General features: G+C 36.3%; 1 protein-coding gene across 1 annotated transcript; it reads left to right on the top strand.

The window, feature by feature from the left end:
* The first annotated feature begins 3806 nt into the window (after nucleotides 1-3806).
* LOC143848398 (expansin-A10) lies at nucleotides 3807-6021 on the top strand. The gene is made up of 4 exons (XM_077357341.1): nucleotides 3807-3957; nucleotides 4082-4212; nucleotides 4297-4609; nucleotides 5285-6021. The coding sequence occupies exons 2-4, from the start codon at nucleotides 4086-4088 to the stop codon at nucleotides 5589-5591; spliced, it is 747 nt and encodes a 248-aa protein (XP_077213456.1). The 5' UTR covers nucleotides 3807-3957; nucleotides 4082-4085; the 3' UTR covers nucleotides 5592-6021.
* Nucleotides 6022-12499: the final 6478 nt, after the last annotated feature.

Here is a 12499-nt window from a genome sequence, read left to right on the forward strand (position 1 = left end):
CGGAGGGTCAAGATCATCCTATGGAGAAGATCTTCTGGGCACTCCTATCTATGTCAAATGAATGGTTTGTGATGTGGGTAAAAATAATGGTCCAATCATAGGCCGCCAAGTGGCAAAGGGTATGTGCGTAATCTTACCTAATTTGGAAAGTTCTAGACCAAGCCCTTGCTCAATCACAAGATCACACTTGTCCAGGGCCATTAAGGTAATCTCACACCTAACCCCTCTTTAGCCTACTACTATAAATAGCCTTGTAAGACTCAAAGAGAGGGGTTCTGATCTAAAAAAAACTTACTATTCTAGTCTATCTTTCTATTATCTGTTGCAGTCACTGACTTAAACATCAGAGAGTCATCTTAAGGTTAAAAACCCCAAGTTGGCCTTCTAATCGTTTGCTACGTACAAAGGTGGTTCGTAGCTCTTCCGGTGTCACATCAATAGATCCCTGATTTTGGCCACAACAGTTTGGATCCCCCCAAACAATGTGGGCCTCATGGTGTTTTTGGGTTGCCCGTGCATGCATGACTGTCTACCATACAAAAATCTCCAAAAGTCCAAAGCTAAAATTCAATTGCAGAGCATATGCATGTTCTTTTTGTCAAGAAAGTATGAAGTTCAGATTACAAGTGATTAAGAGATGAGGTAAGATAAACTGATGATTAATCCCAAAAAGCAAAGAATAATTTTATAACCATGGTTAAATTTTGGCACTCCAACAGTCAACACCGGAATGATGTTTGATTTTTGACTTTAAGCTTACGGAGAATAAAATCCCTCACAACGGTTGTTTAAAGAGAGAATAAAAACAAAAAGGAAAAAAAAATCTCATACGACAGGAGAATCGGATCGGGTTAGGAGGAAAAGAAGATGGACGGTCAATCAAACAAAAAAGTAAAATAAAAGAAAAAAAAAAGATACGTTGTGGCGGACACGCAAAGTACAAACGACAAGGTTGTTAGCGGCGGTTAATTTATTGACGTATTATATATTCTGTTCAAAATTTCGGCCATTTTGTGGATTTATATATTCCTAGCAAAAGTACAAGTGGGTCCCTTTTTTCTTCAAAATCTAAGACGTTCATCTGCTAGGTCCTATTCAGAATTGAAGACAGATGCTAAATTGAAGGACACACTTGCAAAAACCCAACAGAAAGGGTACTCTCCTGGAACCATGTCATCCTTTGGCATTTACATCTCCATTAATTTTGCATTTTTAATGCCCTTATAATGCAATTGGGTGACGTGGATCCTATGGGGCGCTCTTGCTGCAGGGTTTCTTGAAGGGCGCCTTTCAGTTTAACATTACCTTATTTTCTTTAGGCACAAAAAAAAAAAAGGAGAAAAAGAGAAAAAAAAATGCCTTATGTCACGAGAAGAAAGCAATGTCTCGGCCTTAAGAGAGTTGTTTCATTGGGTTTTGAATTCAGTTTTGTTTGGGTTGTTTTTTTTCATTTAATTTATTTGGAAGAATCTGCAAAGGTGAAGATATGGCATGTGCACTAGATACGTTGGAGTTTAAATAGCTGTAGCAAATCATTTTCTAGAGGTAAATGGGAGGCACCCATCTGATAATAAAACAAAACAATCTTAGTCAAACTTCTGGGTGAGAAAAACAAAAGGGTTGTATGAGGCGTCACCAGGCATCTGTAGAACAGAACAGCCCAATTCAAAATCCAGTTTATTTTCACAAGAAGCGGCTGAAACAAGGGGCTCTGAATTTCACCTATTTTCACTCTAGTTTAAAAGGATAATAACAGGGAAATAAAGACATGAAAAAGTAGATGTAGTAGTACATTTTGCTTGCTGTTCTTCAAGGAAAAGAATCTGACGTGGAAAATTGGAAAAAAAAGGAAAAGAAACTGTGAGAAAATTCTTTTTTCTCGTTGTTCACTTGGCCGAGAAAGGAAAAGAAAGTATGCAGGCAAAGTGGTTTTCTCAGGAAAATGGATTTTCTCATCCTTTTGGTAAGAAAATTTAGAGGGAAAGTGAGAGAAAGTTGGTTTTCCACGTAATTATTTATATTTTTCACGTGTGTAAATCCGCTTTCCTGAGAAAACGAGTGAACAGCGGAAAATGTCCAATCACGAGAAAATTTTATTTACTTTCTTCTCCTTTCCTTTCTCGAGAAGGCGAGTTAACAGAGCCATTGGGAAATGTTCTCCTTCATTTATCAAGAAGATTTGTACGCCTTTAGAAAGTATGACTTATGGAGAATATAAAATGTTGTATGCCTATTATATGGAGAAGATTTTTGGTCATGCCTTTATAAGCACGGTTAATGTACGTCAAAGAAATGTCAATGAAATGAATGAAATTTCTCATTCCATATTGCATTGTTTTCATTACCTTAACATGGTATCCGAGCAGTTGGCCTGGGTTCAAAACTCCTTCATGTTAAAAAAAATCCACATGTAATCCAAAAAGAGGGGTCACAAGTGTCACGTGCAGGCTGAATCTAAAAAGAGGAGCCACACGTAAGGGGGGAGTGTTAAAGTATAAAAAAGATTAAACAACGCCATCTCCAGCAGCTTAAGCTTTTGGAATAATTGGAGAGAGATAGAGAGCAAAAAACCAACATTTTTGGTGGTTTTTGTTGCTTGGATTTTGTTGAGAGTTTGTTGGCATGCCACATACAGACAAACAATAGACAACCAGGAGATATCTCTAGTGGTCTTTGGGGATTTTATTCTTCCAATGGCAACCAAACAAGGGATTTTGAAGACATGGCACCCAAAACCCAAGGAAAACACCTAAGAAAGCATGGCTTTTGAGCAACCAAAAGGAAATCCCCTGAACTGTGTTTGTTTGTTTTGTTGGACTTGGATCACATTGAAGAATGTTATGAAAGTCTAGAACAGAATAGCTGCAGAACACACCAGCCGTGGATGCAGAAAATATGCAGCAAATTAAGCTGTTGTTGAAAATCATTCAATGGAAAGACAGGGTAACCACATATGAGTTTTGCAGTATTTCCAAATGCAGAATTGCAGGTTGAGTTATTAGATTACTATTTTTATATAATAAAAATCCAGGAGAGCATTCTGCAACCTCAGAGATTCCATTTAATGAGGGGGTTTTGAAAGAAAAGGAAAAAGAAAATGTGGGTCAATTCCTACTGAATTCAATCCACACTCTCCAAGTCCCCTTATAAACGGCTTGACCATCGAATTTCAATCCACACTCTCCAAGTCCTTATAAACTTCTTATTTAATTGAAAGAAGCTGTTGTAGTTGTTGCTGTTGTAGTTGTTACTCTTTACATATCCAAAGCTAGAGCCATTTGGATATTGTGCTTTAATTTCCACTCAGCAATTTAGAGTGAGGTTTTGTTTATTTATTTATTTTCTTTGTTAGAAATAGCACTAATTTTTTGATTGCTTCACTAGAAGTGCCTTCTTTTGTCCAGTTTTTTTCAAACCTTAAGAATTGAAAATCATAATAAAATCAATGGATGGTTTAGGTTCGGGCCGGGTTGGGTTGCACAAGGCCTCAATCCTAACCCAATATGAAATTAAATCGGGTTGCCAGCCAAACTCGAGCCAAAATCAGGTTGAACCCATCGGGTTGTGGTTTGAGCCTGGCCCAAGTTGCACCCCTAACCTGGAACTTAAATTTCAAACTCGAATTGTGGTTAGAAAATTAGAATAGGTTCTTGTTCTTTAGCCACTAATCAAAACCGATTCACCCACTTGGGTTTTGTCCTCTTCCCACAAGAGCAAGTCCAAAACCACGCGGTTTCTAACTACCAAACTTTTTTCACCAGAATGAGTAAAAAATTTGCGTTGTTTTCAAATCTCAAAACCACCTTCCACTTAGCGGTTTTTGGTCCCTACATCTCAAAAGTATCAGTTAGTTGGATGCAAATCCCACACTACCAAACATCTATTTATTCTCCCCCTCACTCCCCAATTTTCTCCTCACAAGTCCCACCTTCTCTATTCTTCCTTCATCTCTTTATTGTAAGTTGTAACCACTTAGTTCTCAGTTTTAGTTCTTTTTCATGATAAGATAGTCTCATGATTGTTATCTCAAATGGGCTTTTAGTTATTTCTAAATGCTGAAAAACCCACCTCTATTTTGCAGGAAAATGGCTCTTGTTGTGTTCTTTGTGGTGGGTTTTCTCTCAATCTTCAAATCTGTTTATGGGTATGGTGGGGGTTGGACTAATGCTCATGCCACTTTCTATGGAGGGGGTGATGCCTCTGGGACAATGGGTATGTAAACAAATGGGCATTTGTAGCTTTTGTTATGGTTAGAATGAGCATTTGATGCAAACCCATCTTGTCTTTGTTTTGCAGGTGGGGCTTGTGGTTATGGAAACCTCTATAGCCAAGGATACGGGACTAACACAGCAGCTTTGAGCACTGCTCTCTTTAATAATGGGTTGAGTTGTGGGTCTTGTTATGAGATTAGGTGTGTGAATGACCCTAAATGGTGCCTTCCTGGCTCTATTGTGGTCACTGCCACCAATTTCTGCCCACCAAATAATGCTCTCCCAAACAATGCAGGGGGTTGGTGTAACCCTCCTCAGCAACATTTTGACCTAGCTCAGCCTGTTTTCCAACACATTGCTCAGTACAGGGCTGGGATTGTCCCTGTATCTTACAGAAGGTATACCTTTTCTTTGACTAGCCTGAAACGTTCTTTGTTTTGGGTTCTCAAGCTCAACTTTTTATCTTATCTTGCTAGGTTTATGGTGCTAAAACCTTTTTTTGTTTCTCTTCATAGTTTTGGCTCCTCCTTCTTTAGGCCTAAAACCCTTTTTTTGTGGTTGTTGGTTACTTAAATGTTCTCATATGTGACCCAAGAAGACTAGCTTATACTGAGTATTTTTGTGGACTACTGGCCTGAAACTTTCTTTGTTTTGGGTGTTCTAGTTTTTATCCTTTTTGCTATGTTTATGGTGCTAAAACCTTTTTTCCCTTTCTAGTTTTTGCGTGGTCGTTTAGGCCTAACACCCTTTTCTTATGGCTGTAGGTTAATTAATTCTTCTCATGTTTGTGGTTCTTTAGACGCTGTATTCTCTTTGCTCTGCTTCAAACTAGAGTCTCATTAAATTTCATACATTACCCAAGAAGAGTAGCTTATACTGAGTATTTTTGTGGACCACTAGACCATATATAAGTGTTTTAAGTATTTGGGTTTTCTAGTCCTTGTAAATGAATATGCTTCTTGGTTATCTTGTTTTCTCTTGGTATTTTCATTTTTACCTTGTTGGTGATTCATATTTTCTTTTTCTTCTTTTCTAGGGTGCTTAAAACCGTTTTACTTTGGGGGCTTTTGTAGGGTACCTTGCAGGAAGAGGGGAGGCATCAGGTTTACCATCAATGGCCATTCATACTTCAACTTGGTCCTTATAACTAATGTTGGAGGTGCTGGAGATGTTCATTCTGTGTCCATCAAGGGTTCAAGGACTGGATGGCAGGCTCTGTCAAGGAACTGGGGCCAGAACTGGCAAAGCAACACCTACCTCAATGGCCAAAGCCTCTCTTTCAAAGTCACAACAAGTGATGGGATTAGTGTAGTTTCCTACAATGCTGCCCCTGCTGGCTGGTCCTTTGGTCAGACCTTCTCTGGGGGTCAATTCCGCTGAATTCCTGACCGAATCTGGGAGTGCTTTTATATTTAACTGAGACTAGTATGGTATAGTAAATACTTGTGTGTCATTAGTATAGGTCAGTGTTGGGTTAACATGAAAAGGGCTTATTTTAAGATGGCCCTTCCCATTTTAATGTTGTAGTGATTTTCTGTTCCCCCCTTTTTGGTAAGGGTAGTTTGGGATAGAAAATAGTAATGTGATGATCTGTTCAAGGCAGAAGTTGGCAGAGGTGGGACATTTACCACCCGCCATTAGTAGATTGGGAAAGTTATTTTTTGTTTCTCTTCTTTTGGAGTTATTTGCCTTTATGTCATTGTAATCAGCTTCTTGCTGAATTTGTCCTTTTGTTATATGTAGCGACTACTTAGTGAGTGTAAATGTAAGTCTCCAATTACTAAGTAATGAAGAGTAGTATATTTGTGTTTATGTGCTTCTATGATTTTGTCAATTTTACCCTCTTCAAATTGATTTAAATTTAATAACTAAAAGGTTTGGTTTTGTGGGTTGCTTTTGTTTCTCCTTTTTAATTGGTGTATGTACATCTCAGTTCCTTCCAAGAAGACTTTCGTTTTGGGTGTTAATAATCTGGTGATAGTTGCAGTTATTAAATTGATGCTACTGATGATTAAAATAATTGGTGATGTGGGAACTGAAAGGCGCCAAGATCTGTTGAATCGCCAAGATCTGTTGCCTCTTACACTGTGGTCCTTACCTTTTCAAAGCTTATACTCTGACCAGGTGATTTTATTCATCTACTTGTCTTGCTGAACCCTCCAAGTATGAAATAACTATAAACATGACACTTGTAAATGTAAATTCCAACTTGGTGATATCAAATGAATAACTTATTTCTTCTTGTTTACCATGAATTGATTTATTTGAGAGTAGATTTCTATGGTGGTGGCTTATGAGATATCTTTCTTACTTAGAAGCTTTTTACTATTTGAACCTTAGGAAAATTAGTAGGCTGGCTGAGTTCACCTTTATGTTGAGCTATAACAGGGGCTGTAGATTATGCACATTTAAAATTTCCTAGTAACAAAAAGATGCCATTCTGGTAGTCTTTTGCCTTTAAAGGCACCATAGATATATAATGGAAAAACTTGGGTTTTCCTCCCTATTCTCTCATTATTTAAAGCCTTATAAATCTTGATTTTACTAAAGCTATTAAATAGGAGCTAAACCGCTCAACAAGAAGAGAAATTCTGCTTTTATTTGGCAAAATTGGCAGAATTGGTGGATGATATTTTAGAACTACAAGATATTTACCCATGTGGAACATAGAATATGAATTAGTTATGTCAAATTTACTGCCTCCATTTGCACTAGTAACAGTGATTTGGTTAAAGAGAGAGAAAAGGTTAATGTAATATTAGCACTTGTAGCTAGTTTTGTTTTGGTAGAGAATAAATCCAAAAAAGAAAATATTCCTTCATGTGGCTCTACATGTGGACATGCTGTTAAAGTTGTTGCAACAACCTTGAAGAATCCAACAGCTGCTTTAATGAAACCCTTGAAAACTTACAACCTTTGGTACACTTGTCTGCTTACTATTTCTCTTCATGTGATGTTCTGTCAATGTTTGCTAGAGTTGATTATAGAATATGTTCGTATAATAAAGCTCTGTTTAGTTCTCGAGAAGAGAAATGTTCAAGGTTTCGTTTAATTGAACTGGGTATATCTTGAATCAAATTTACTAAACTGGGTATTGCTTGAATCAAATTCACTGACGTTGGTATTTCTTGAAGGAATCAAATTTATAGTGAAATTGAATTCTTTTTTTCATTCCGAGGCAAACTATACTGAACTCGAGCTTTTCTCAAACCTGAATAGACTAATCTACCTAAAAGAACAAGACAATTTTCTGCTATTTGTTCTTTCTTTTCAATGCCTCTCCCATATCTCCTCTTGACTTGTTTGTTAATGGGTTCTAGCATGGCTCGCAAAGAAGGCATAACAGGTAAAATTACTGAATAATTGCCTCAGATGAAGTTTTCATTCCTTTTTAAAGCCTTTACTTGATACTTTTAAAATGGATAACTACCTGAGAAATTAAGGAATTGGTCCCGCAAAAAATTGTAATTTTCCTTTCTGATCTCTTTGTAAAATTTCTAGGATTTTTTTATATTTTTCCCATATGTTGCTGTTCTTCAGATTTGGATCTGAACCAATATCTTTTCTAAAAGAGCAGACAAACCAATTAAGTGATGCGTTGTTTCACGAGAAAAAGAACGAAGATTACTAAAATGAATACTAAAATCTCCTGTTCCTTAGAATGAAATATCAGCTTCACATTTCTTTCTGTTCCTTTATATGATGGGTTTTTTAAATATCAGCTTTAACATTCTATTGTGACGGGTGTTTTGAATTCTATTTGTGTCTTTTTGTTGGGGGGGAATTCCTGACAGAGGAAGGCACATGGCTGTCGTATGGTTGGTTTGCCTTTCTTTTTCAAGGGGCCATTTCATGACCTTTTTTAGCTTCCAACTTGATATTTTGCTATTCATGGTAAATAAGTATTTAAAGTTACAGATGATGGTAGTATAAGAGCTAGACTTGATAGAATTTTAGTCAATTCTAACTAGATTGAAAAATTCTATAATATTAAAGTAGAACCATCTTTCTAGAACTTGCTCTAACCGCCCCCTTCTTTTTAAGTTTACCTTCAGGCCTCTACCTACTATAAAACCCTTTAAATTCCAGAAAAATGTGGATCCACAATGAAAATTTCACCCAAACTATTAGGCTGCGTCAGGGTATCCACAAGATTTAAATTTGGATTTCTCACATTTGCGGTTGAAATTTGGAACTGGATCGGATCCTTTGATTTCCAAATCAGCTACAATAGTGAAAAAAATATATTTGATTTTCAAATTTTTTCTGTGAGACATTATTTGGAAATCCATATTTGTGGCAATTACCTTCACCCTCTCTGCTCCTTGACCTTGCAGCAGCAGTAAAGAGACGTCTCTTTCTCTCTCTCTCTCTCTCTCTCTCTCTCTCTCTCTCTCTCTCACACACACACACACACACACAACAAGAGCATGAGGATGATTGATGTATTTTGTATCCAAAACTCAAATTCAAATCCAAATAAAAAAACCTGAGGTATCCAAACACGGCCTTAAGGATTGATGGAATACCCTAATTTATGACAAACCCTTTAACAGACTAACAAGAAAACTTAAAAACCTTAAAATCAGACTTAAGAACTGGAATAAGGATGTCTATGGTAATGTATTTCAAAATGTTAAAGATGCATTGGATGAGATTAGTATGAGGGAAGCAATTTATGAAGAAAATCCTTCTCAAACTAACCTTGAAAAAGTTCTAGAGGCTCAAAAGGATTTAAAGGAAAAATTGCTTCAAGAAGAAGTCTTCTGTAGACAGAAATTTAGAGAAGAGTGGCTTAAAGAGGGTGATAAAAATACAAAAACTTTTCATGCCGCTATGACCAATAATAGAAAATATAGTGGGATTCATAAACTTTTTCATATGAACAATCGGGTGGAAGATCCTCAAGAAATAATTAATATTGTTTGTAATCATTATAAAAATCTTTTATCCAGTAAAGAAAATACTAGTTTAAGTAGCCATTTGGATAGCATTCCCAAGATAATACATGAGGTTGATAATAACATTGTATCTATAATTCTCACGGAGGAAGAAATTAGAAAAGCTGTATTTAGCCTTCCTCCAGAGAGTGCCCCCTGTCTTGATGGCTTCAACATTATTTTCTATACACATTGCTGGGACATTATTAAAAAGGATATAGGGGAGGCTATAGAGGAATTCTTCAAAGGCAAAAATTTGTCCAAATATTATAAATCGACTTTCATTCCCCTAATCCCCACAAAAGAAAAAGCAGAGAAAATTAATGATTTAGACTTATAAGCCTATGTAACTTTGCTATAAAATCATTGCAAAACTTATAACTACACGCCTTACTCTGTTTCTCCCTAAAATTATATATGAAGAGCAGGGAGCTTTTGTTCAGGACAGAAGTATTATAGAAAATATTAATATCGCCCAAGAACTAACTCAAAACATAAATCGCAAAGTTAGAGGTGGGAACATTATTTTTAAATCAGATATGGAAACGGCTTATGACAGCATGAATATGAATTTTATATCAAAAGTTGTAGAAAAGTTTGGATTTAGCTCTTTTTTATTAGGGATTTGCTAGCATCCATTGCACAAGGCATTTCGTGGATGGGCTGTTGCATGTGAGAGAAACAACATCATGAATGAAGACAAGATCTGCTGAAAAGTGAGCTTGTGTGGCTGCTCTCACATGCAACAGCCCATCTGCGAAATGCCTTTTGTGATGGGCGCCGACAAATCCCTTTTTATTAAATTAACTAAAACTATGATACCTAATTTAGATGTTGAAGCAATAGGTTGAAATGAATTTCAAGATTTCTTTTGGGTAAATTGGCATTTTTATGCGACTGGAGTAAGGAATTTAGAATCAATATGTAACATCATATTGTACAATTTATAGTGAGAAAATGATTGCCACGATTTAGTTCATACTTATTATAACAAAAAACTTTCTAGTTGGAAGGGCAGCTCGCTTCCCCGGAAACTCATTTCGGAAGCTAATTTCTCTTTTTTTCAGATTTTGGGAAAGCGCAATTCCCATACGCTCCTTATGTTTCCTTTTAATTAAGAGTATGCTTCCTATTTATCTGGTTACTTTTTCCTTGAAGAATTTTTTTCTTCTTTTGATAGTATTGAAGGAACGCATTTAAAAAAGAGTGTATTTAAAAATTAAGAACTCATCTTAAGTATCAAATGAAAATTATGTGGGCCTTTATTCAAATTTCTGAAACTTGCAATTCTAATTAGTCATGAAGTCTTATTTTCTACTTTTAATCATTACCTATATTAATCCTTCCTCCCTAACCTACTCCAATAATTTCTTTCTATATACTTCTTGTTCCCTTCGAATGAGGCTTATTACATGCTTAATGTTGACTTTCAATAACGCTTCCCATACTTTTTTTCTTTTTAAGCTTTTCACTTCCTGTATTTTTTCTTTTCTAAATCTCTTGCTTCTGGTATTGCTTCTCGAACCTTCTTATTACTTTGGCAACTATGGTTTAGCTCCATCTTTGAGTTATCCCTTGACGTAATTTAAGTGGCGTTCTTCAACACTTTTTATTCTCTGCTCTAATTTAGAGCTAACAAAACGTGGAGCGACTCTGCCCCACTTTAAGAATTCAGTGGTTTTAGCCGGTTTGAAAATCAGGATTTGGAGAAATTGGAAGAATGAGTAGGATTTGGTGAACATCATTCTTCATTTTTTTTTAAATTCTCTGCAAAGAAAAAGGGAACAAAAGAGCCGCAGGTGGATTAAAGAGCACTATCTTAACATTGTGGAATTAAGGCAGTGGAATGACTAATGACAACCGCATATCACAAACAAAAGTAAATGGACTTCATTACAATTAATAAAGCAGATTAGAGGGAGTATGCACACCATCTTCATAATTCAATATCCAGCTTAGACAACAAAGAGCGCCCTGAAGTTGAATTAAAATTTGTTGCAACCGATTGTGGCCCAGACCGATTATTGGACTCCAAGCCTTGTTCGTTTCAGATTGTGACAACTGATGGAGAGGGCCCCAACAGATTATTTTGGGCCAAGAATGGGTAGGGGCCCTCACCATCGGCTGCCGCAATCTGAAACGAACAGGGTGTTAGATTGTTGCAACTGATTGTGGGACCCAAACTGATTATTAGACTCCAAAACTATCTAAAACGAACCAGGCCTTACCCCAAACCGATTCTTAACTCCAAATCATATTATAGACCTATTTTTAAATCTATAATTGAAGTTGGTAATAACTAGCCATGCAATGGGCACTGCGAAAATTTCGCTAATACTAAGAAAGAAGTAGAAAAGATCAATTTCTCAAAGATGAGAGCATCCAGTTGAAGATAAAGATTCCAAATACAGCGGAAATGATCATTAAATATCTGCAGAAAGCCATATCGCGGCTGACTTTTGCATGAGAGAACACCCCCACACAGGCTCACCTTTTAGCAGATTTTGTCTTATTTTTTAAATTCATCTGAGGTAGCTGTTCTGTCATGCAAAAGTCGGCTGCAAAATTTCAGCTATATTGCCTAGCAAACCCCATAAAATTATATCGAGAAATTATATGATGCCCGACAGTGAGAATGTAAAGGGCGGGTAGAGACAAAACCTGCAGCCTTAGTTTTTGAACTAAGGAAAAGTCAGAAAAAAGGATTTTCTCTTGGATTAAAAATCAAGGGAGAGATGGTTTTCCCTCTCCGCCCTTTATAATCTCACAGTCGGGCATCATATAAGTTCTCAATTATATCATACAAAGATTAAAATAAGGTCAGATCCATGGTTTTAAATTTCGACCAAAACCGAAATTGGCGAAATGTACCAAATTTCGGACGGAAATTTCGTTAATTTCAGCGAAATTTGAATAAAAATATTAATTTTGTATTCCTTTCAGAAATTTTGGCCCAAAAAATCTACATTTCATGCATCTTTACCAAATTTCGGCTGAAATTTATGTTTCGGTTAGGTCCAAAATTTATGCCGAAACCGAAATTTCAAACCATGGTCAGATCTCTAATATACATAGGACACCGATAGAAAGGATATATGGACTAATCTCCTAAGCCCGTATCTCCTGTACACTTCTTTTTTTAATGGTCCCATATCTCTTATACGATGCCTTGTTACTATTTTTTTTAATATAAAAGAAAATAATATCATAGAGAGATTACATTAAGATCTTGGTTTGTCATGTCTATCTATCTATTAATAATATATACTAAGCATGTAACTTTTTATCTGTCATTCGCCTTTTCCCAAAGAAATTTTTTTTTTTATTGGAAAAGCTTTTCCACCATAC

Source organism: Tasmannia lanceolata, unplaced genomic scaffold (genome assembly GCF_043159265.1).
Source record: "Tasmannia lanceolata isolate RefF3 unplaced genomic scaffold, GAP_Taslan_0.1 ptg000016l, whole genome shotgun sequence".
In the NCBI taxonomy this organism is placed as follows: Eukaryota; Viridiplantae; Streptophyta; class Magnoliopsida; order Canellales; family Winteraceae; genus Tasmannia; species Tasmannia lanceolata.

What these genes read in the sequence shown, in the direction of transcription:
- LOC143848398 (XM_077357341.1), top strand. Translation starts at nt 4,086, where the DNA reads ATGGCTCTTGTTGTGTTCTTTGTGGTGGGTTTTCTCTCAATCTTCAAA. An exon ending in TGATGCCTCTGGGACAATGG is followed by an intron (nt 4,213 to 4,296) that starts GTATGTAAACAA and finishes TTTGTTTTGCAG; the next exon opens with GTGGGGCTTGTGGTTATGGA. An exon ending in GTCCCTGTATCTTACAGAAG is followed by an intron (nt 4,610 to 5,284) that starts GTATACCTTTTC and finishes GGGCTTTTGTAG; the next exon opens with GGTACCTTGCAGGAAGAGGG.